Below are 21,564 nucleotides of genomic sequence, written 5' to 3'. Positions count from 1 at the left end.
TATATATATATATATATATATATATATATATATATATATATATATATATATATATATGTGTGTGTGTGTGTATATGTATATGTGTGTGTGTGTGTATATGTGTGTGTGGGATATGAAGTAGGCTACTTTTTTATCCATTTACCGCAAAATTTCTCAACTACAACATTTGTATGGATATGAAATGAGTTGATGATGATAATGAAGATCAATATTAAATAGGAGTTGTTTCTGGATATTGATCTAGGTTTTAGAGGCAGAATTCTGTCATCTGCTGGATAGAGAAATCTGTAGGAAATAAATTTTTAGTGTAGTTACCATATACATCCAGCAGAGGACCCATTCATTTTTCTGGGTGTGGCCAACTACTCTTATAAATGCACAAGTTTACCAGGTCTTTGTCTGTGAAATATCCACTGCGTCTCTGATGGTCTTTGCCTCATATGTGGAATTGTCAATGGGAGTGAACAGTTCTCGCACACAATAAATGAGCAGGTACGAAACGCGTAGAGAGAAGGGAGACTTTCCAATAGTTAGGGGCCGTTCACATGTTGCGTCTTTTGCGTCTTATTTTAAATGTAGACGCGGGACGAATGTGCTCAAATCGAGATCAAAAGCTCTGCCAAGGTGGACGAACAGCTAATCATACCTGTACAGGGCGGGTTTTTTATTTATCATCTCCATAAGTAGTAGTATAATCTAGCATTAGAGCTACTGCAAGGTCTAGAAATCCATTTATCCTTTGCTGAAACGTATTCGTCTTCATGGAGAATGCAGCTCATGATTGTTCAGCAACAAGCATTTTTGAAAAGAGGAGAGAGTGGCGTGGCTGGCTTTTTCCACACGTTTTTAGACACGGCTTCTAAATCGAACGCGGATGGTTTCATTATCTCGGGCGGATAAAAAAAGTATAAGAGGATAATAAGAATAAAAGCAAAAATGTGCCACCAAATGTAATTGGGTGGCCGTTAATATACCTGGGTGGCCCGCACTAAGTCATGTTGCACCACAATGAATTCAGGATGTGCACCACAACAAATTTTATTAACATTTAAACTGAAATTTTGCAACCAACTAGTCAACTTTAAATATTCTACTTTTTAAATATGCTACTTTTTCTCACTTCGAGCCAGTATCTATTGTGACATTGACTGAGATTGTAGGCCGGATGAAACCCTCCAATTGTCCTTTGGATAGTATCCCGTCATGGCTATTTAAAAAGGTCTTTGACCATATTGGCCCTAGTATTTTGTCTATTGTTGATGGTAGTCTGATTTCTGGTATGGTCCCGTTGTCATTGAAACATGCTGTAGTGCAACCTCTTGTTAAAAAGCCAAATTTGGATTGCTCTGATTTATCTAATTTTAGACCAATATCAAAACTTCCGTTTTTATCTAAGGTCTTAGAGAAAATTGTTCTTAGCCAATTGCAGAGTTTTTTGGACCAAAATGCTGTTTGAGGTTTTTCAGTCCGGGTTTAAAGCCCACCACAGTACAGAGTCTGCATTGCTAAAAGTGCTTAATGATATTTTATTGTTAAGTGATTCTGGTCATTCTGTGGTTCTTTTGCTTTTAGACCTTACTGCAGCTTTCGATACGATTGATCATGGGATCCTCGTTTCACGCCTTGAGGAAGTGGCGGGTATTCAGGGTACTGCTCTTAAGTGGTTTAGGTCTTTCTTATCGAATAGAAGTCTCTCTGTTAATATAGGCCAGGCCTATTCATCTTCTGCCCCGTTGACTTGCGGTGTCCCCCAAGGATCCATTCTTGCCCCTATTTTATTTTCTCTATATATTTTACCTCTAGGGACAATTTTTCTTAAGTATGGAATTTCCTTTCATTTTTATGCGGATGACACGCAAATTTACTTGCCCTTGAGGAAAAGTAATGAAAAAGCTCTGGATTCCCTAGTGAACTGTTTAAAGGAGGTTAAAGTCTGGTTGTCTGCAAATTTTTTAAACTTCAATGAGAGAAAAACGGAGCTTGTTTGGTCCGGTGGTCCTACTCTTCCTGAACTGTCAAATTTAGGTGAGCTGACCCCTTTTTGTAAACCTGTGGTTAAAAATTTAGGGGTACTGTTTGACAGTTCCCTAAAATTCGATAAACAGATAAATTCAGTCGTTAAAACAAGTTTTTTTCATTTACGTCTTTTGGCGAAGGTTAAACCTTTTCTTTCTTTTAATGACTGTGAGAAGGTGATCCATGCTTTTGTGTTTACACGGCTTGACTACTGCTACTCTCTTTATGTAGGTGTTTGTCAAAAGGCATTAAACCGGTTGCAATTAGTCCAAAATGCTGCTGCTAGGCTCTTGACGAGGACACGCAAATGGAACCATATTTCTCCTATTTTATCTTCTCTGGGCTGGTTGCCTGTCCAGTACAGGATTGAATTTAAGCTCCTGGTTTTTGTATATAAGTGCCTGAATGGATTAGCTCCCTCATACTTGTCAGAGACTTTACAGGTGCAGATCTTCTGATCAGTCTGTTTTAATTTTTCAGAGGACAAGATACAAGCGGAGGCGTGATCGGGCCATCTCATATTAGAGTATCTTCCACTCTAAACATTTTTAAAAGACGTTTGAAGGCTCATCTTTTTAGTTTAGCTTTCGAGTCTGCAGTGTGTTGAGGCATCGGCTTTTGTGTGTACTGTTTTAGAGGTTTGTTTGGTGCTATGTCTTATTTTATGTAGAATTTCTTCATTGTACAGCACTTTGGTCATTAAACTTTGTTGTTTTAGTAGTGCTTTATAAATCAATAAAGTGAAACTGAACTGAACTGAAATATATTCTCTTTGTTAGTATTTTGCAACTGTTCAAGTGTCAAATAAGTTTAATTTGTAATGTTTCTCCTTTAATCCAATATAAAGTTTAATTCTTTATTGTCCCTCATAACCACTAGTATAACAAGCCTATAAGCAAACTTAAAGGATTAGTTCACTTAAGAATTAAAATTTCCTGATGATTAACTCACCCTCATGTCTTCTAAGATGTTTATGTTTATGGAAGTAGCGACCCAATGTTTAAAAAGCGAACATGCAAAGACTAAGACAAATGCCCCTTACAATAAAAAGTAAAACAACGATGTCGGACGATTTTGAAATTGGAGGAGAAAATGACAGAATTTTTCAGCCTACCGCGGTACTTCCGCCTACATCACGCATGACCTTTCCTGTGTGATTATGCAGAGCTAGTGCAAGATGAGCGTTTGTGGTTAAAAAGTACATCCATTTTTATTTTTTTAGAAAATGACCGATCATTTTGCTAAATAAGTCCCTTATTCCTCGGCTGGGATTGTTTAGAGCACTTTGAAGCTGCACTGAAACTGCAATTTGGACCTTCAACCCATTGCTCCACTATATGTAGAAAAATCCTGGAATGTTTTCCTCAGAAACCTTAATACCAAAACCAAAATACTCCCTCACCTTGTTTATCTTGTATAAGTGGATATTTCTCTGAACCTGCTGTGAGTGCCACTGGGAAAACCAATGCATTTAATTATTTTTTTCTGCTCTAGAAATGCACTATTTAAAATAATATATTAATTTTAAAATGTAATATTAACATAATGGTAATTTAAACGTAGCCTTTGTAAAAATATAAAGCAAAACATTAAATGTGGAAAAAAGAAAACGTAAATGACTTGTGTTTCCAAGTCGACTAGCTGCAGCAGTATTGTTTAATCAATTAGTCGACTAGTTTTGTACATCCCTACCATGAATAACCCACAATGAGAGCTTTTTGGCACGACTGCCTGTCTCACGCTCAGCACTATTAAAACTCATGGGGCTTTGAGGTAGTCCACATGAAACATGGGCAGCACTCAGACACAGCTGCCCTTTCCGCCCCTGCAATGTGCATCAAACCTTGGGTAGGGTCACAGAGAAAGATCAAAGAGAACATCCATTAAGGGGCAGTCGCACATCACCCTCTGTTTCAACAGAGATGGCTCAGCTAGCACCATAATGGCTGGAGATGTATGCATGAATCCAGCTCCACATTAGCTTTCAAGAGATTTTATATTAATAAATCAGTAGTTTCACCAGTCAAAGTAGATCTTTTGGGTGTAATATTTTTCTGAACAACTTGAAACATTCATTTGTGGTAGAAAATGATTTTGCTCTTCCATTACTTTTTGAAGACTTGCACACTCATGATATTGATTTTTCTGTTTATCATAGAACTTAATGTGGGGCGTGGTGTATTAGAAGTACTCTGTTTAATTTCTCCATTAGTTTGTCACTCAAACAAGCAGTGGCTGCGATCCTGTGGTCAGATGAACACACTGTGTAGAAAGGGTGCAACGTTTTAAAGTCCTCAGGCTGGACCCAATACAAAGATGTGATGCTGAGGTTGAATGAATCTCTCATTGACCTTGATTTTGTATTTACAACTTTTTTGAGTGTACTGTAACATGCTTTTTATTGAACCTTTTGGGCTTTTGCATTTGTGCTACTGTATTTTTACAGTATGCAAGCGCTGAATATACAGACATTCAGTACTATACAATATTCTATACAATACTATACTTGCAAAATACATACATTATACAATATATTTACTTTACTAAACCAGTACTATACTTTTTTACCTATGCTGTATCCAATATAGGCTACATTTTTTTTTCTGTAACCTCATGCTCTGGATGCTGTGTTTTTTTTGTTTTGTTTTTTTTTTTGTTTTTTTTGTAGTGTCTAATGAATAATTTGTGGTGTTTATATATTGACTGTGTATATGATTTGTGTAAGCTTTGTTTGATTTTGAGAACAGGTGAAATGGTTTTGAGCCGATTGTTTGATTTTGCCAGAAGAGTCAGTGGTTTTGTGAATGTAGTTTGGAGATTTGGCTTTGTGTTTAATGTTGTGAGAAAATGGGTGAAGGTTTCAAGAAATGTGTCTAAGCAATTGTGAAAAACTGTAATATTAAAAATGGAAAAAACTGAAAACTGTAACTTTTTTTAAAATGAAAAAAACAAACAAAAAAAACAAGAATACAGCTTGACTTTTAGTTTTTACATTCAGGGGTAGAAAATGCATAAACAGTTGGAATATTCAATCTACATTTCATCTTTTTCTCATCTAAAAACCAGACTGACACTTGAATGGTTTGAAATCTCTTGAATGATTAAATTGGCAAGACTTAAAATGTGCAGATGATAAACTTTTACTCTATGATGGCTGAACTTTGCAATTAATCTATGAGTCACATGCGTGCCAAACGCGTGGCCAGGTCTGGATCAATACGATCCGCTACACCCCTACTGTTGTATCATCTGCCATTACAGGTCTTATGAGAAAACAGAGTACTCCCTGTTCCCAGCAGTTGTCGAGATGTGTTAATCCCCCCGGAAACAACCAGAGCGAGGTGTCGATTGAGCGGTGGTCTCAATAGATATGACATGCTCTTGTTTCTCAGTGTGACATGCATTCTGAACACTATATCTCTGCGAGCACTTTTCTCCTGAGAGTAATCGATGACCTGCCATACTATCTACTGCTGTTTACTGGGTAAATACAGCAGCATTTGTTCATCAAGTCTACACAAAGGCTAGTATACAGTTTTGGCAATCTCATTTGAATGAATTGTAGTAAATGTTCTGGTGTGTAAAATGGTCTAAATATTACAAAAAGCGAAACCTATAGAATGGAACCTTTACAAAACAAAAATGGCTCATCTGTGACATCCGTTTTACTCTAAGCCATTACTATGTATGTGCTTCTGAGAGGCTAAAACAGTCGCTGTGACACACGCCCCTGTTCACAGATATGTTCCTTTTTTTCCCCTTAAAGTGGCCTACCACAACAAGAAACATGCATTAGGACTATAGAAATTACAATTACATGCAGTCCACATTTTGCACTGATCAGGACCATGTTCTGCAGGCCACAGTAGTCCATTTTAAAAATTATCTCCTGCTCACCTTCCATCACTTTCTTGCTTCCACCTATAAAAATTACCTTTTAGCCAAGAGTTCAGCCTCCCATCAGAAACAGATCAGGTTTTCATCAACACTAAATTACCCATGCTGCTGATGCTTTTAGGCAGAGAGGAAGATGGATAGATCTCTCTCTTTTAGGTTGGGAGAAGAAAGAGAGCCTGCATGTTTAATGGCCATTAGGGTGTGTTTTTTTTTTTAGGCTTGGAAGCCATGTACATAATTTTGAGATGGAAATGGAAAGGAGTGAGGTAACATTATTGTGCTTATTTAATAAGCACATCAAAGTAAGGGAAATGCCTGTTTATATGTTTCAAAGATAGGTAAATGGACATTACTACTGTAAAATTTGCCTACTAATTTCCTACTGCACATTTGACCCTTTGCTAAGCCTGCACCCAGTATTGCTGGATATGACAACATTTCCTTTTAGTGCAATCACTGCTGCTGATAACATTTATATTAACCATGAATTTAAATATACAATTATATATAGTTACCAAAACATTTTTCAGTTTGCTTTCGGGATTCATCATCTGGCATATGCTGCTAACTATCCAGATACACAGAACTAAAGCTAGACAAGAGTACAAGTTTGTTAGTAAATATGCCAGATGGCATTTCCAGAGTAGGATTGGCTAGTTAACTTCTTTAAGACAAGGCTTAGCAGCAAGTCCGTTGCCCTTCTTATCTTAACCACCTGTTTCTTTTTGCCCACAAAATGTACACTACTGTTGGGGTCAGAAAGATTTATTTTTTTTTTATATTGAATTAGTACTTTTTATGCAGCAAAGATGCATTAAAGGGTTAGTTCATCCAAAAATGAAAATTCTGTCATTTATTACTCACCCTCATGTCGTTCCAAACCCATAAGACCTTCGTTCATCTTTGGAACACAATTTAAGATATTTTTGATGAAACCCGAGAGGTTTTTTTTTTTTATCCCCCTTAGAAAGCAACATAGTTCCCATATTCAAGGTCCAGAAAAGTAGTAAAGACATTGTTAAAATAGTCAACGTAACCACAGTGGTAAAGATGAATGAAGGTCTTACAGGTTTGGAATGACATGAGGGTGAGTAATTAATGACAGAAATTTCATTTTTGGGTGAACTAACCCTTTAAATTGATCAAAATTTAAAGAGTTTATGATGTTACTAAAGATTTCGATTTCAAATGCTGTTCCAAAGAATCCTGAATTTTTTTTTTTAGCATGGTTTCCACAAGCACATTAACTTAGCAGCACAACTGTTTTCAGCATTGATAATATAATAAGAATAATTCCTGAGCACCAAATCAGAATATTAAAATTATTTCTGAGGGATCATGTGACACTGTAGACTGGATTAATGGCTGCTGAAAATTCAGCTTTGCCATCACAGAATAAATTACATTTTAAAATATATTAAAATAGAAAACAGTTATTTTAAATTGTAATAACATTTCACAATAGTACCGTTTTACTTTATTTTCTATCAAATAAATGCAGCCTAGGTGAGCATAATTTTGAGTTGCTTCCTCTAAAGCTTTTAAACAGAGGATTCTCTTGCAAAATCTCTTATAGAATGATGAGCGTTAGGCTACCCAAACAAAGCATTATATTGTACCACCTTCCACATCCTTATCTGTATTTGTCTGATTCTTTCTGAAGGAGCTGTGCTCCCCTGTGGCCCACAGCCTGGATTGCGAACACAAAGCCATCATTGTGAAACCACATAGCCTGCTGTCAAAATACACCTATTAAATCAAAATAAAGCTCAAACTTTCCTATTAGTCCCTCCAGATGCTACACAAAAGTTTCCATTTTCACAAAATAAAACCTCTTCCCTCTGCATGGACCATTCAGTCTTGGCAGGCTTGTGCTATCAGCAAATCTGATAATCCCACTTTCTGAGTCAGGCCTGTTTTCCTACATTTGACATTTTCCTTCCAGGGGCCTGCATTTTAGTACGCCACCTTGCTCTGCTTAAAGATTGTAAAATCTTAATGTGTCTTATAATTAGTACATTTATAAAAAGACGTTAGTAAACTGACTAAATGCTACATGCTAATATTGGTAAATTCTCAATTTGCAGATCAGTCAGATGTTGGGTAATGAGATGAAGTTTGCTGTACGTGAGCCCACTGGTCTCCGGTAAGACTTTAGACACGATCAGTCTCTTCACATCAGACTTCAAGCTTGTCTTTACGTGTGACATCAGACACCCTACTAATTTAATTGCTCCAGTGTTCTTTGCAGTGTTGTTTTTTTGCCAGTCCTTGAAAGTTTTGATGGTGGCTCATTTGTGTCTTATTAGAGGCTAGTTGGTTTGATGTGTAATGTCTTTCATTCTCTCACTGCAGGATTTGGCTCCTCATCTCTGCAGTGCTGTTCACATCGACATCTTTAATGGTGAGCAGTTACATCAAAATGGCTGGTGCTCTGGCCTTCATCTAAGAGTTCATGCTCCAAAATGAAGTAATGCTCATTGTGTTCTGTATAATTAGCTACTGTACAAAATATATATTTTTAAGAAATTAATTAATACTTTTATTTAGTAAGGATGCATTAAATTGATCAAAAGTGATAGTACCGACCCTACACGTTTGAAATGCTTTTAATTTTTGAGTTTACAAATGACATTTCTTATTTCGCTTTCATCTTGAGGGAATTTTTGCAGCTTGAATGCCTCTCCCTAGAGGTCCCATAACATTACAGACATTATGTGACCTTCTTTACTGTGTTGTAGGCCCTGGCTTTCCCCAACCAGCTCTACGAGTTAATATTTGAGCTCACCACCACCAGGATCTCCATCAGACTCTACGGCGGAGCCCTTCTATGTATGTTCAGCTTTAATGAGATAAGGTTAAAGCTACGTTTAACACTATAAGGGATGATATCAACTAAAAAGTGGCCTGTTCTGACTTACACAAGAGCCACAAGAGAGCAGGCACCCTTTACATATAGTGAATTTTGCTATTACACATGTGTAAATATCTGACTATAATAAGTCTATAAATAATGAGGACAAATTAATTGTAAAAAAATGTATTTGACAAATTTGACAAATATTTGCCGAAAAAGTATGCCATCTTTAAAAGCATTGCGGTTATCATAAAAATAAAATATTGACAATTTGTAAAATGGGCCACCTCCATGTTAATGCCCATCAGCTTGGAAAGGGATATTTAAATGCACATTTCTCCACGTACTATTGGCAATGTAGCGTATCTGTGCACTTCTTTACACTTAAGCTCTCAATTTATGCATAGCAAATGCATAATGTAAACACATTTGTGCAAGTCTGTCTCCCACTCACAGGAAATATTCATGACTAGATGAGCTTTTCACTGCCAGATTAGTGTATGATTTCAAGAGGTATGAATATTTTACGCCTTGGTTTTAAAAATGGATGAGTCCTTACAAATTCCATTTAGCCACATATAGGGCAGGGCTTTCAGAGTGCTGGGCAGTGCTTCTGTACTAGAACTAGTAATGACCCCCTGCTGGTCCCAGGACACCTCACAACAACAGCACATGCCAGGCACACCCCGTGCTTGAGCTTACAGTCAGCCGTAGGAGGTCCTGTATTATAAAAGATTGCAGGGGTGGCTTATGGGTGTGTGAAAGAGACTGTTTTGTGGAAATAAAATCCCTTCCCTCCCTATGCCCTTATTTCATTATGAACAGCAGCCTATTTGTCTTTTTTCCATAATAGTGTAACACCACCTCTAATTCAGCAAGCTTTCCCTCCCCAATATAGAATATTATGCTAATGTGATTACATACGTTATCTATCTCCGAGTACTCAGGAGTAGAGTGCTGCAGCAGAGCCCCTGAGGCTTTGCTGTATGTACACATGATGTTAGTATGCACATTTCAGTATGCAAAGGGCTGTATTTTGCAGTCTAGACCTCTCATTGAGCTCCAGTGGTCTTTATACAGTGTGACACCTGGTTTGGCTCACAAACAATTCATACCCCTGTGGCGTTGCAAGGTGTGAATGTGCTTCTGTCAGATCAATGGCCAGTTCAGTGGTGGGAATTATTCAACCAAGGCTGGAAAAATAGTGCTGGCAGATGGCACTTGGCAGGATTGAAGAAACAGCTACCCTCCTTGTTATCCATATCCGCAGTGTGGGAGGAGATCAGAAGGACTCTCTGCGCTTTTCCCTGAACAGAATCAGAACCCACGGCAGCATCGGTCCTCTGATCTTGGGCCAGATTTCAAGCTTTTTAATTCCGAGCCTAAGTGCTTGGCTGTTTTGAGGAGATTGATGAGCCCCCGTTATTATTTCTACCTGACTTAGGATAATCTCAGAACTGACTCTGAGTGTTTCCTCTTCCCAACAGGTATCTCATTAATCCTGTGGAATGGCTTGTACACAGCGGAAAAGGTCATCATTCAATGGACGCTACTTACGGAAGCATGTTACTTCGGGGTACAATTTCTAGGTGAGAGAAAACAGTGGGCAGACAGTGCTACGGGACGTGAGAATGGAAACTGACATTTAATCTTTATTCTGCCCATAATTAAGGGACATTTAGACTTGAGGAAAATTGATTTAGGGCACTTCAGAATGGTTAACAGGGCTCAACAATAAGGTTTTTAATATGGTATATTGATATGTCATGTATTTTTTATATGTGCCAGACAGAAAATTTCTTAATATTTACTTAATATTTTATGCTTTCTTTATTTGTATTTATATTATATTTCTTAGCAAGGACATTCTTTAGCATGAATAATATTAAATTATACAGCAATTATGTGGCTGCATAATAGCTGAAACAAATTATAAACACTTGCTGAAAAACAATGCAAAGCATTACAGATTGGTTTATAATTGTAACCCATTCTCCAGAAGCTTCCAAGCCTATCAAAAGCTGATAAAACTGCTCTGAAACACTCTTATATTAGCCCTGGACCATTAGGCCATTGTTATTGTTGAGTCTTGGTTAGCAGAGAAGGTCTGGAATACTCTTAGTTCTTAAGGCTGTACTGCCCTCTTATGGCAACCAGCTTTCTTAAATATACAATCCAAGCTTAGGCTTCAAATCAACCCAGTAAACTCCTCACTTTGTGCTATATATAAAGTTAACGAGAGTGGTTACACTTATTGTATTTAAGACTGTCTCATAATAAAAGCCAATGGGTCATGTCTGCTTTTGGGTCTTTTTTTTCTTTTTTGTTTTTGACCTGAAGCTGTAATTAAGTCTGACTTTCATTAATTTTATGCCTTCCCTGTAGACAACTAGCTAACAGTTCTATTTGTTGCCAGAAAATAAGTTATTCTGGAGTAGTATTAAGATTATTATTTTCCCTTTTTTTTAAAGACCAAATTACAAAAGAACTGATTACAGTGTTTGTGACATATATGGTACATTCATCTACTGGTACATTTTGGAATTTGAGTAAGTTTTAGTTTCATATTTTTAATTGATTGATTGATATTAAGTCCTTTCCATCCTACTCTTCATGGCATTGTTTATGCTAAAGCTATATTTGCATAAGAGGGCAGCGTTTCATTGTCTCAGTACATATATTTACGAGTTAAATAGGTTTGTGAATTGAGTGCTGTAAGTTATGCTGTATGGCACCCTTTTGTCTTTTGATAAATGTCTATATAAGACTTCTTCTTTGTCTGACTTTGCACATTAGTCTCTATATAAATTTTTTTTTCCAGTGACGTCCATCACCCTCTTGGAGATGGGCACACTGTGCAACGGTGCAATCGTTCTTCTTGTTAGTGAAGCCTTCTTCCTCTTCATCACCTTGAGTTACTATCATCACCTTGGTCGGCGCTCGAAAAAGATGTGAGGGAGGCCAGCTACAATGTGTTCACCAATCTGACAAAATCTTGTGTTAGATGGGTGGCTTTGCACCAGAGAATGCTTTGAATACAGTAGCACCACTGCCTGGACCAAATGAATTTACACTTGACTGAAAATCAACCTCTGTTTATGGGCAATTTCCATTTTATGTATGTATAGTATCTCGGCACTCTCATTAGATCCACAGGGCATCAGATCATGACTTTTGTTACATTAAATTCACTACAGTGGCTTTAATTATTTGACAGCTTACCTGTTTGTAATAGATTTTCTGAGAGTATATATTGTATGGATGGTAGATTTATGGCACATTTATACATGTCTGGGAATCTTGTCTCCCAAATGTTAAAATGCAGTTTTATAAAGGCGTACAACAACACCTCAGTACAAGCGCCAATAAAGTAAGACAGGGCTGTTCTAAGTCGGTCCTGGAGGGCCACTATTCTGCAGAGTTTAGCCCCAGCTTGCCTCAACACTCCTGCCTGGAAGTTTCTAGTATGCTTACAATGTAAAACACGATAAATTACGATAACTCAAATCAGTTGAGGAAACTGATTGCCTTATTAAAACCAATAAGTATGAGTACTGTAAACTCATATACATTAAGTTAAATACACTTATATTTTAGTGTTGGTTTAGTAAATCATACTCAATTCAGTTTCAATTCAGGTAACAAATCTAACTAAGTCTTAAGAACTATCTAGATACTTAAATTGTTTGAGGAAACCGATTGCCTCAAATGGTTTAAGTTTATCAAACTCAGCAAAAACTAACATCGGTACAAAGCAATGATGACAGGAGCACTGTAAACCTCAATAAGTTCAGAATGCTTAACATTTAAGTAAACACACTCATTTTTTTAATTAAGTAGAACTTAAAATTTTGTGACAAGTGGGACGGGGCCGAGAGCTGTGGAAGCGGAGCAAGATTCTCTCATTAACAATCATGCCACCGGCATCCCTTCATTCCCACAGTTCTCAGCCTCACCCCACTCATCACAATATATATAATACATATATATATATATATATATATATAAATAATCAAACAACATACAGTACATGTGGTCTTAAAAGTTTTTCTAGTCCATCCTCAACCTGAACAGGCGCTACTCTTCACCACAATGGTAATTCTACAAAACTAACATAACAGAACCCTCATGTAAATCCCAACATAACACAACAATAAACACTAACTTATGTTTCCCTGTTAATCTTGTGCAAATACACACAAAATAACACTTAATTTCAACATTTATTTTCCTTATACAGTCTGACGCAAAGCATGCTGGGAATTAGAAATCTGCTGCAACCCAACTCAATCATATTAAGTTCAACAATCAAAATGAGTTGAGTTCACGCAACCTTTTTTTCTATTAAGTACAATCAACATGCATTATTATTTGAGTGAAATGAACTCATTTCATTTAATTAATTTTACTATTTGGTTCAGTTGTGTTTAATTGGGGTTGGAGCCAAACTTTGCAGGACAGTGACCCTCCAGGAGCAGGATTGGACACCCCTGATGTAAGACAAAGGGTAAAACAAAGAATAGTATACATACAAAATTAAAATAGGCCTATATTAAAATTTGAATGTATTGTTGAAGAACTAGAATTGTTACATTTACATGTAGTTACCAACATTCTAAATCATTTATTTCATTGTTTTATCTACATAATTCACATGAATTGCAAGTTAAAATTCCAAAGTGATAAACATTGCAAAGTGAAGACTTTGCAAATACATTCCTTTTGAATTAAGACTCTCAACAGTACTTCTTGTGATATGGTAAAAATAATGGATGTAGTATTAAATGGTATTTAAAGTGTATATTTCAGAAAGTACCTTATTAACTTATTATTAACTGTAGTTGAACATTTATTATTGTCTTTGACAAATCTAGCTATTTGTGGCTTCAAACAAAGAAACTTTACCCCTGCTAAGTAAGACATACGTAATTAATTTGTACCCTTTTTCTGCTTTACATATACCTACTTATATTTACATAACAGGTACTAAAGTAAGTAGTGTAATTTATTAATTTAGGACAATTCCTCTTATATTACAGATTAAGAGATTACAGAGAACAAGTCAGTTTTTTTTTCTCATGTTTTGACTCATGGTTTAACTTTCACCTTAAATGTATGTATTAAAGAGACAGTTCACACCAAATTTTAATTTTGTTCCAAAATGTATGATTGTCTATCATCTGTGGAGCAAAAAAGGAGTACCGTAAAATAGTCCATACGACTTGTGCACTGTGTTCCATGTCTGAATTCATATGATGGTTTCTGTGTGTCTTGTCATTGACTTCAGAGAATTTACTTTTTGTGTGAACTCTTCTTTTAAAAACTACCATTATGCACAACAATAGTACATTAGAACCGTATTTAGTAAGATATACTTTATGCCTTTAGTCATCCTTGCATGAAGTCAACGATGCAGATCAGCAGTAGCTCTAAAATGTAGCACTTTTATAAACAAAATATGTCATTAAAAAACTTCCACATAAAGTGTTTATTTAAAAACAATGTTAGCATGCTGAACTTTTATTCACCTCTTATAGTCACTCTAATGTAGCCATCATTTACATTGTTGCAGCTCTTTTATCATAGCGCCAACATCAGCAAAATTGAATTGTTTAATAATAATATAAACGATTATTCTATAATCAGATATAGCGGGTGTCATTCCTAATAGTATGCTTCCATCACTGAACTGTCATTTGAGACGTAGACAGTCATGTTGCCCTTCCATAGATCTCAGATGCTGCTTCCATTAAACACAAATGGCTTTGTTCCAAAGGGAAATCTAAGGATTATATAAATAAATGCTTTGGAGATAGCAAGTTTGGTAGTATTTTAGATGTCTATTAAGGTGGTCTGATTATCCCATTTCATAATTTGATATTGACTGCAGTAGGAAACTGCTATTTGTTTATTTATATTGTGCATCTCTCTTTTAATGAACTGTTTAGTAATACTCTGTTAACAAGCAAGATAATGGACCATATTTTGATTGTCAAGTCAAAGCACAGTAAATGATTTTTTAGGTCACTTTTTTCTTTTTTGTAAATATTTCAATGATTCAGGAATGTGAAACATTTCTTAAACATTTGTAAATGTGCAACTTTTTTGTATTTTGTTTTTGTTTTGGACAAGGATGATTACGATGTCAGATTTAGAATCTTTTTGCTTAAGTTTCTTATACACGCTTTGGAAGTTATGTATCTTTTTGTACAGTGAATGTGCTTAATTAATAAATCTGTAAAGTTTTTCAAATGCAAAAAGTATTCTTCAATCCTTGTCTGCTTTCTACCCACAGGAGCATTGATTCTGTTCCATAGCTAAAGGTGTTGAGAGCTTTGCCCAGAAGCAGTTTTTAAAGTTTTAAAGGGGTGGTTGATTACGATTCCAACCTTTTTTAACTTTATGATGTTGCTGTTGGAGCAGAAATATCATCTGCAAAGTTATGACGCTCAAAGTTCAAAGCAAAGAGATATTTTCTTTTAAAGAATTCTCTGTTTAAGGACTACAACAAACAGCTGGTAGGGACTGCAACAAGCTTCTTCCCGGGTTAGTGACATCACTAACACTAAAATTGACATTGTAAGGTTGGGTTCAGGCTGTAGGGTTGCCGAATGACTAAAGAAACGTTATCAGCAAGACGGTAGAAAACTGTACATTTCTTGTTTATTACCACCCACTGCAACTTATACCAATGACGGAAATAAGCGCAGTTATAATAGCAAAATATGTTGGAGAGCGTTGCTGTAGTGTGACGATATTGTATTGCAATAGGTAGCACTTCAAAGTTAATGCCAAATCAAAAGTAGTTAGCACATCATTTGTAATAGAAAGGGTTTAATGACAATATTTGTTTATGGTTACACTTGAAATAGTTGGATGAGATGATAAAATCATATACCATTAATCGTACCCAGCATGTATGTAAAAAGTTACCTGAAAGATAGTTAGAGAGAGAGGGCCCAAGAAAAGAGGTCGAGAATAAAAGAGCAGAGAGTAAAAAGAGACAGAGCAATAGTCACAATCTTCTTTTATCCCTTCCTTGACCATGTGATGGAAATCTAAATGTGAGACATTCAAACTGACCAATCAGAAGATTATAACTTCCCCCATTGTACTAAAGGTGTGACAATTCCTAGACCCCGATGTACACACATCTTGGCCTACACGGCTTGATAACTATCAACATCTTTGAACTTTCCAAATGTCCTTGTTGCAAGAGAAGGGGGGTTGAAACAGCAAAGCAAATGTCTTTGTTCATCTTTAAATATCTTTGGAAATGTTCAGTCTTACAACATAAACCCTGTTTCCACATGAGTGATTTAAAGATTATCATGACAGTGACAGTATATGCTAATCAATGACTTTAAAGGGATACTCCACCGTTTTTTCATATTAAACTACGTTATTCCCTTAACTAAGACGAGTTGATACATACCTCTCTCGTCTCAGTTCGTGCACTAAATCGCTCTGTCTTGCGGCGAAACTTTGTTAGCACTTAGCTTAGCCCTGTTCACTCAATAGGGGCCAAGCAGAGAAGCTACCAAACACCTCCACGTTTTCCCTATTTAAATACAGTTACTCGAGTAGTGTAACTCGACCTAGGACGGTGACACAAAACAAAACGTTGCGCTTTTCTAAGCGTGTAAAATGGATAACTATATTGTATGGCGGAATACCATAGCAAGTGCTCGGGAGCACTTTGACTTGGCGCAGTAATATCTTCACTCGTGAAAAGTCCTCTCACCGGCCCCCGCTCTCTCTCCTGTAAAAGTCACGTTTGTTAAACTGGAGAAATCTGCAACCTTATTTTCTTCTCTGATCACCCCAATGCCTGGCATAAGGCCATCATCAACCATTACCCCTCTGTAAAGAAAGAAGGCATCTGTAATGGCTAGAAAGTCAAAATTAGAGAACCACATGACCCTGATAACACTGTGATGACTGTGAACATTTATAAAAAATGGCACAGTCATGGTACAGGGGAACCTGAAATTATTCCAGGCGAACTATGAAGTATGAGAAGGCTTTACTCTCTGAAAGTCTGCCATCTGAGCAAAATGCACAGAAAAACACCTCAGATCTCAGGCCCAATCCTGCAGAAACTGCTAAAAGTGAAAACATCTCACCCTTCCTCTCAAATCTATACCTGTACTTCAGGAGCAGTTCACAAAGCTGGAGATGGAGATGGTCCAGCTCAGAGAAACTGTGCTTAAACAGGAGCAGTCAGACTCATGTCATACTGAGCTCAAGCAGAACACAGAACACTTAACACAGAGACTGACAGCCCTCACACAGCAAATGAGAAAGCTTCAGAAGGAGAAAGACAGTTATCAGTGTGAGCTGACTGCACTGAGACTTCAGCTACAGGACAGAGAACAGTCCACACTAGAAATGAGGCAGCAGCTGAGAGAGATACAGGAGGAGAGAGAGACAGAAAGCACTGAGATCCAGACCCTGAAAGAGCAGCTGAGAGAGATACAGGAGGAGAGAGAGACAGAAAGCAATGAGATTCAGACCCTGAAAGAGCAGCTGAGAGAGATACAAGAGAAGAGAGAGATGGAGAACAGTGAGATTCAGGCCCTGAAAGAGCAACTAAGAGAGCTTCTCCTGGCCAGAAAAGAACCAGAGCAGACACACAGAGCTCAAACAATGCCCTCCACCCCAAAGCTTTCTAACACAAGGAGTCAACACCCACCCCTCTGTGCAGAGAGACCCAATCCAGACAGCTCACAGCCATCACAGCGCCCCCTGTCAGTCTCCCCTGTCCCAGCACAACAGCATCAGCCCTCATCTCACAGCAGACCAGCACCAACCAGCACAGAGGAAGCTGAAATAGCTCTCCTCATTGATTCAAACGGCAAATTCATCGACACAAAAAAACTTTTCCCTCGACACAAAGCTGTTAAATTCTGGTGTCCCACCACTGACAAAGCCTTGGAGCTCCTGACAGAATCTCAACTAGGTCGGCCCAGTCACATCATAATCCACACGGGTACCAACGACCTGCGGAGCCAACAGGACAGAGTGTCTGACTCCCTCAGAGCCGTCATGGAAAAAGCTAGAAAAACGTTCCCTAACTAAAAAATCATCCTGTCCACTTTACTTCAAAGAAAAGATTTCCATCCCAAAACAATCAATAAAATAAATTCCAGCATCTCCAGACATTGTGCCCTTTTGCCTAACGTCCACTTGGCCCACCATCCAGACCTGGACACTAGAGACTGTCTATATGACCACGTCCACCTTTACAAGAACCTGGTTCATATTTTTGCAAAGAGACTCAAAGATGTCACTATGAACAGGAGTGACCAGACAATCCCCAGGTGGAGTAGAACCAGCCCTAAACCAGCCAATCCGACGAGACTCACTTCAGGAAACTACATCACAGCCAACACCTCATCCAAAGCCCTGGCCAGAGCACCTCCCAGAGCTTCAACACACAGACCGGATCCATACGGACAGAGACTGTCCTACAACAGCCCAACAGCTCCAACAGCTGAAGCCCGTCCACAGCAGAGCCCGGCCCAGCCAGGCAGACTGAGCTACGCCCAGGCTGTCAGCGAAGGAGCAAACCGAGCTAACGGTGAACTTCACGACATCCAACACATGCTGAGTATCATCTGCTCTCACTTACTAACACATAGTGGACAATGGTAAAAAAAAAAAAAAAAAAAGTGAATCTAGATTTGATTGTTGTTCCTAACATTACTTTCCACAATTCATTGTTTTTCACTCAATATACTACACATATATATATTTTCTATCAATCTCTTTTCTCAAAATGGCAAACAAACCATATTGTTTAATTTAAAAGTTTGTGATGAAATCACTCAGCTTTTCTACATGGAATATCCAAGGTCTAAACTCCTCAATCTTTGGTCTAAAAAGTAGAAATCCTGACTTTATGAGAGAAATTCAAGACATAGATGTCATAATCTTGCAGGAAACCTGGTGTAGAGGAGATGTGTTCACTGGTTGTCCCTCAGGATACAGAAAGATCATATTACCATCAGTCAAACTCACATCAGTCACACAGGGGAGAGACTCGGGGGGGATGATAATCTGGACTAAATCTGAACTATCCATAGAATCAGTCAAAAAAGATCAATATCACCTGTGGCTGAAAATTAAAGAAGGAATAATATCAACATCTCAGCCTGTCTTCCTTTGTGCCACATATATACCCCCCCTCGAGTCTCCGTACTTCCAAGAGGAAACCTTTCAAACTATAGAACGGGAAATCAGCCATTTCCAGGCCCAGGGAAATGTGCTGCTTATGGGTGATCTGAATGCCAGAACTGCAGAAGAATTCGATTTCTTAGAATCACATGGTACAAGATTTATCACTGGCAGTAATAACCTATTCCCTTGTTACCCCACCAGACAAAATTGTGATCACACAGTGAACGCTCACGGACGGCAGCTGCTGCAGCTCTGCCGAGGACTGGCTCTGTACATCGTCAACGGAAGACTGCGAGGGGACTCGCTCGGCCGATACACCTACAGCTCAGCTCTTGGTAACAGCACTGTAGATTACGCAATCACAGATCTTGACCTTTCTTCTTTGAGAGCATTCACAGTCAAACCCTTAAAACCTTTCTCAGACCACAGCCAAATCACCCTTAATATAAAGCAATCTGAAACATCACCCAAACCAATTAAAACACCATATCAAATGAACAAAATAACATCATTTAAATGGACAGAAAACAGCGCCACTAATTACATCAATGCTGTTGAATCTTCAGAAATTCAATCCCTCTTACATTCATTCCAAATACAGGTATACCCTAAAAATCAATTCGGCATCAATCAGGAAGTACAAGATCTAAACAACATATTCTACAAAACAGCACGAAAAAGTAATTTGACAATTGTTAAATCAAAGAAAAAATATTTAGAAACTGACAAATGGTTTGATTTGGATTGTAAGGCTCAGAAATTTATCAAATCAAAAACACAGACAACCAGATAATCCAGACATCCGCCTTCATTACTGTGATGCACTAAAACAATATAAAGCCACACTCCGTCGGAAAAAAGCACAGTTTTTGCAAAACCAGTTTGAAGAAATCGAAAAGTCTATAAATTCACACAAATTTTGGGATAAATGGAGATTACTATACAAACCAAATCAAGACATTCTGGCAATCCAAGATGGGGAGAAGTGGAAAAACCACTTCCAAGAATTGTATAGCCCCACTGAAATTCTAAATTCTAATCAAAATGAAATAATAAATAAACTAGACAATTTGGAAAGATCTGTTAAAGCAAATCAAAACCCCTTAGATTTCCCCATAACAATAAAAGAATTGGAAGACAAATTACGGGTCCTTGAGTGCAAGAAAGCCTGTGGTGTTGACAGCATCCTGAATGAGATGCTGAAACACACAGACCAAAGCTTCAAACTGGCCATGCTAAAACTGTTCAATGATGTTCTGAGTGTCAGGTTTTTCCCTGAGATCTGGAACAAGGGCCTCATCAGCCCTATCCACAAGAATGGCGACAAATTAGACCCCAACAACTACCGAGGCATCTGTGTGAACAGTAACCTGGGGAAGGTTTTCTGCAGCATCTTGAACACCAGACTCCTAGACTTCCTTATGAAGCACAATGCCTTGAGTAAATGTCAAATTGGCTTTCTCCCAAAATGTCGCACATCCGATCACATTTTTACATTACAAACACTAATTGATAAATATGTACATCAAAACAAAAGACAAATTTTTGCTTGTTTCGTTGATTTCAAAAAAGCATTCGATTCAATCTGGCATGAAGGATTATACCTAAAACTTATTGATAGTGGAATAGGGGGAAAATTCTATGATTTGATCAAATAAATGTACACAGCCAGCCAATGTGCGGTTAAAATTGGAAACACGAGAACCAAATTTTTCCCCCAGGGGCGTGGAGTGAGACAGGGCTGCAGTTTAAGCCCCACCCTCTTTAACATTTATATCAATCAATTGGCCAATATTATAGAAAACGCTCCCTTTCAAGGTCTCACTCTACATGACACAGATATAAAGTGTCTTCTCTATGCAGATGACCTGGTGCTCCTGTCGCCCACTAAAGAGGGGCTTCAGGACAGCCTGAATCTGCTGGAGGATTACTGTCAGTCCTGGGCCCTGACAGTCAACCTCCAAAAAACTAGAATCATGATGTTCCAGAAACGCTCCAGATCTCAGGGACCAACACACACATTCACACTAGCACAAAGAACCATTGAAAGCACAAAAACATACACTTACCTTGGACTGAAAATTACTCCAACAGGTAACTTTATTTTGACTGTGAATGAACTCAAAGAGAAAGCTCAAAGGGCTTTCTATGCCATTAAAAGATCAATTAAAATTGACATCCCAATCCAAATTTGGCTCAAACTTTTCAAATCTATAATTGAACCTATTGTTTTATATGGCAGTGAAGTGTGGGGTCCTTCTATAAAATTTGATTTCTTAAATTGGGAAAAACATCCGATATATCCGAATACTGAAAGTCCAAAGAAAGACGCCAAACAATGGATGCAGGGCAGAATTAGGCCAATACCCTCTCCTTCTAAACATCCAAAAAAGAGCCATCAAATTCTGGAAACACCTAAAAACAAGTGACCCCGACACATACCATTACAAAGCCCTAAAACACCAAGAGCTGAGCGTAAGTAAGAGTCCCCTGTGCCAGCTGGTGCTGAGACTGACTGACCTCACACCCGCTGAGATCTGCCAGCCTCAGGACCCACACACATTCGGCTTACACAAATTATAAACACTGAAAAAGACAAGTACATCACCCAT

The 21,564-nt window shown here is 37.8% G+C and overlaps 2 protein-coding genes across 3 annotated transcripts in view; both read left to right on the top strand.

Moving 5' to 3' along the window:
• Window positions 1-14,987, top strand: part of tp53i11a (tumor protein p53 inducible protein 11a) — a 35,359-nt gene extending 20,372 nt beyond the window's left edge. The window contains exons 4-8 of one of the 2 annotated variants that reach the window (XM_067399646.1): window positions 8,001-8,059; window positions 8,269-8,317; window positions 8,655-8,745; window positions 10,258-10,359; window positions 11,592-14,987. In XM_067399646.1, the coding sequence (XP_067255747.1) occupies window positions 8,001-8,059; window positions 8,269-8,317; window positions 8,655-8,745; window positions 10,258-10,359; window positions 11,592-11,725 (435 nt within the window). In that variant the 3' untranslated portion in view covers window positions 11,726-14,987. Of the gene's footprint in view, window positions 1-8,000; window positions 8,060-8,268; window positions 8,384-8,654; window positions 8,746-10,257; window positions 10,360-11,591 lie in introns of those variants that run through there. The other variant, XM_067399647.1, reaches the window with a different exon arrangement.
• Window positions 14,988-16,948: 1,961 nt separating this feature from the next.
• On the top strand, window positions 16,949-17,851 carry LOC137030728 (tropomyosin-2-like). Its single transcript, XM_067401166.1, has one exon. The coding sequence runs from the start codon at window positions 16,949-16,951 to the stop codon at window positions 17,849-17,851; it is 903 nt and encodes a 300-aa protein (XP_067257267.1).
• The last annotated feature ends 3,713 nt before the right edge of the window (window positions 17,852-21,564 follow it).

Source organism: Chanodichthys erythropterus, chromosome 11 (genome assembly GCF_024489055.1).
Source record: "Chanodichthys erythropterus isolate Z2021 chromosome 11, ASM2448905v1, whole genome shotgun sequence".
Classification (NCBI taxonomy): domain Eukaryota; kingdom Metazoa; phylum Chordata; class Actinopteri; order Cypriniformes; family Xenocyprididae; genus Chanodichthys; species Chanodichthys erythropterus.
The sequence above is the reverse complement of the archived record's forward strand: the minus strand, read 5'-3'. Positions and strand labels throughout refer to the sequence as shown.

What these genes read in the sequence shown, in the direction of transcription:
- LOC137030728 (XM_067401166.1), top strand. Translation starts at nt 16,949, where the DNA reads ATGGAGATGGTCCAGCTCAGAGAAACTGTGCTTAAACAGGAGCAGTCA.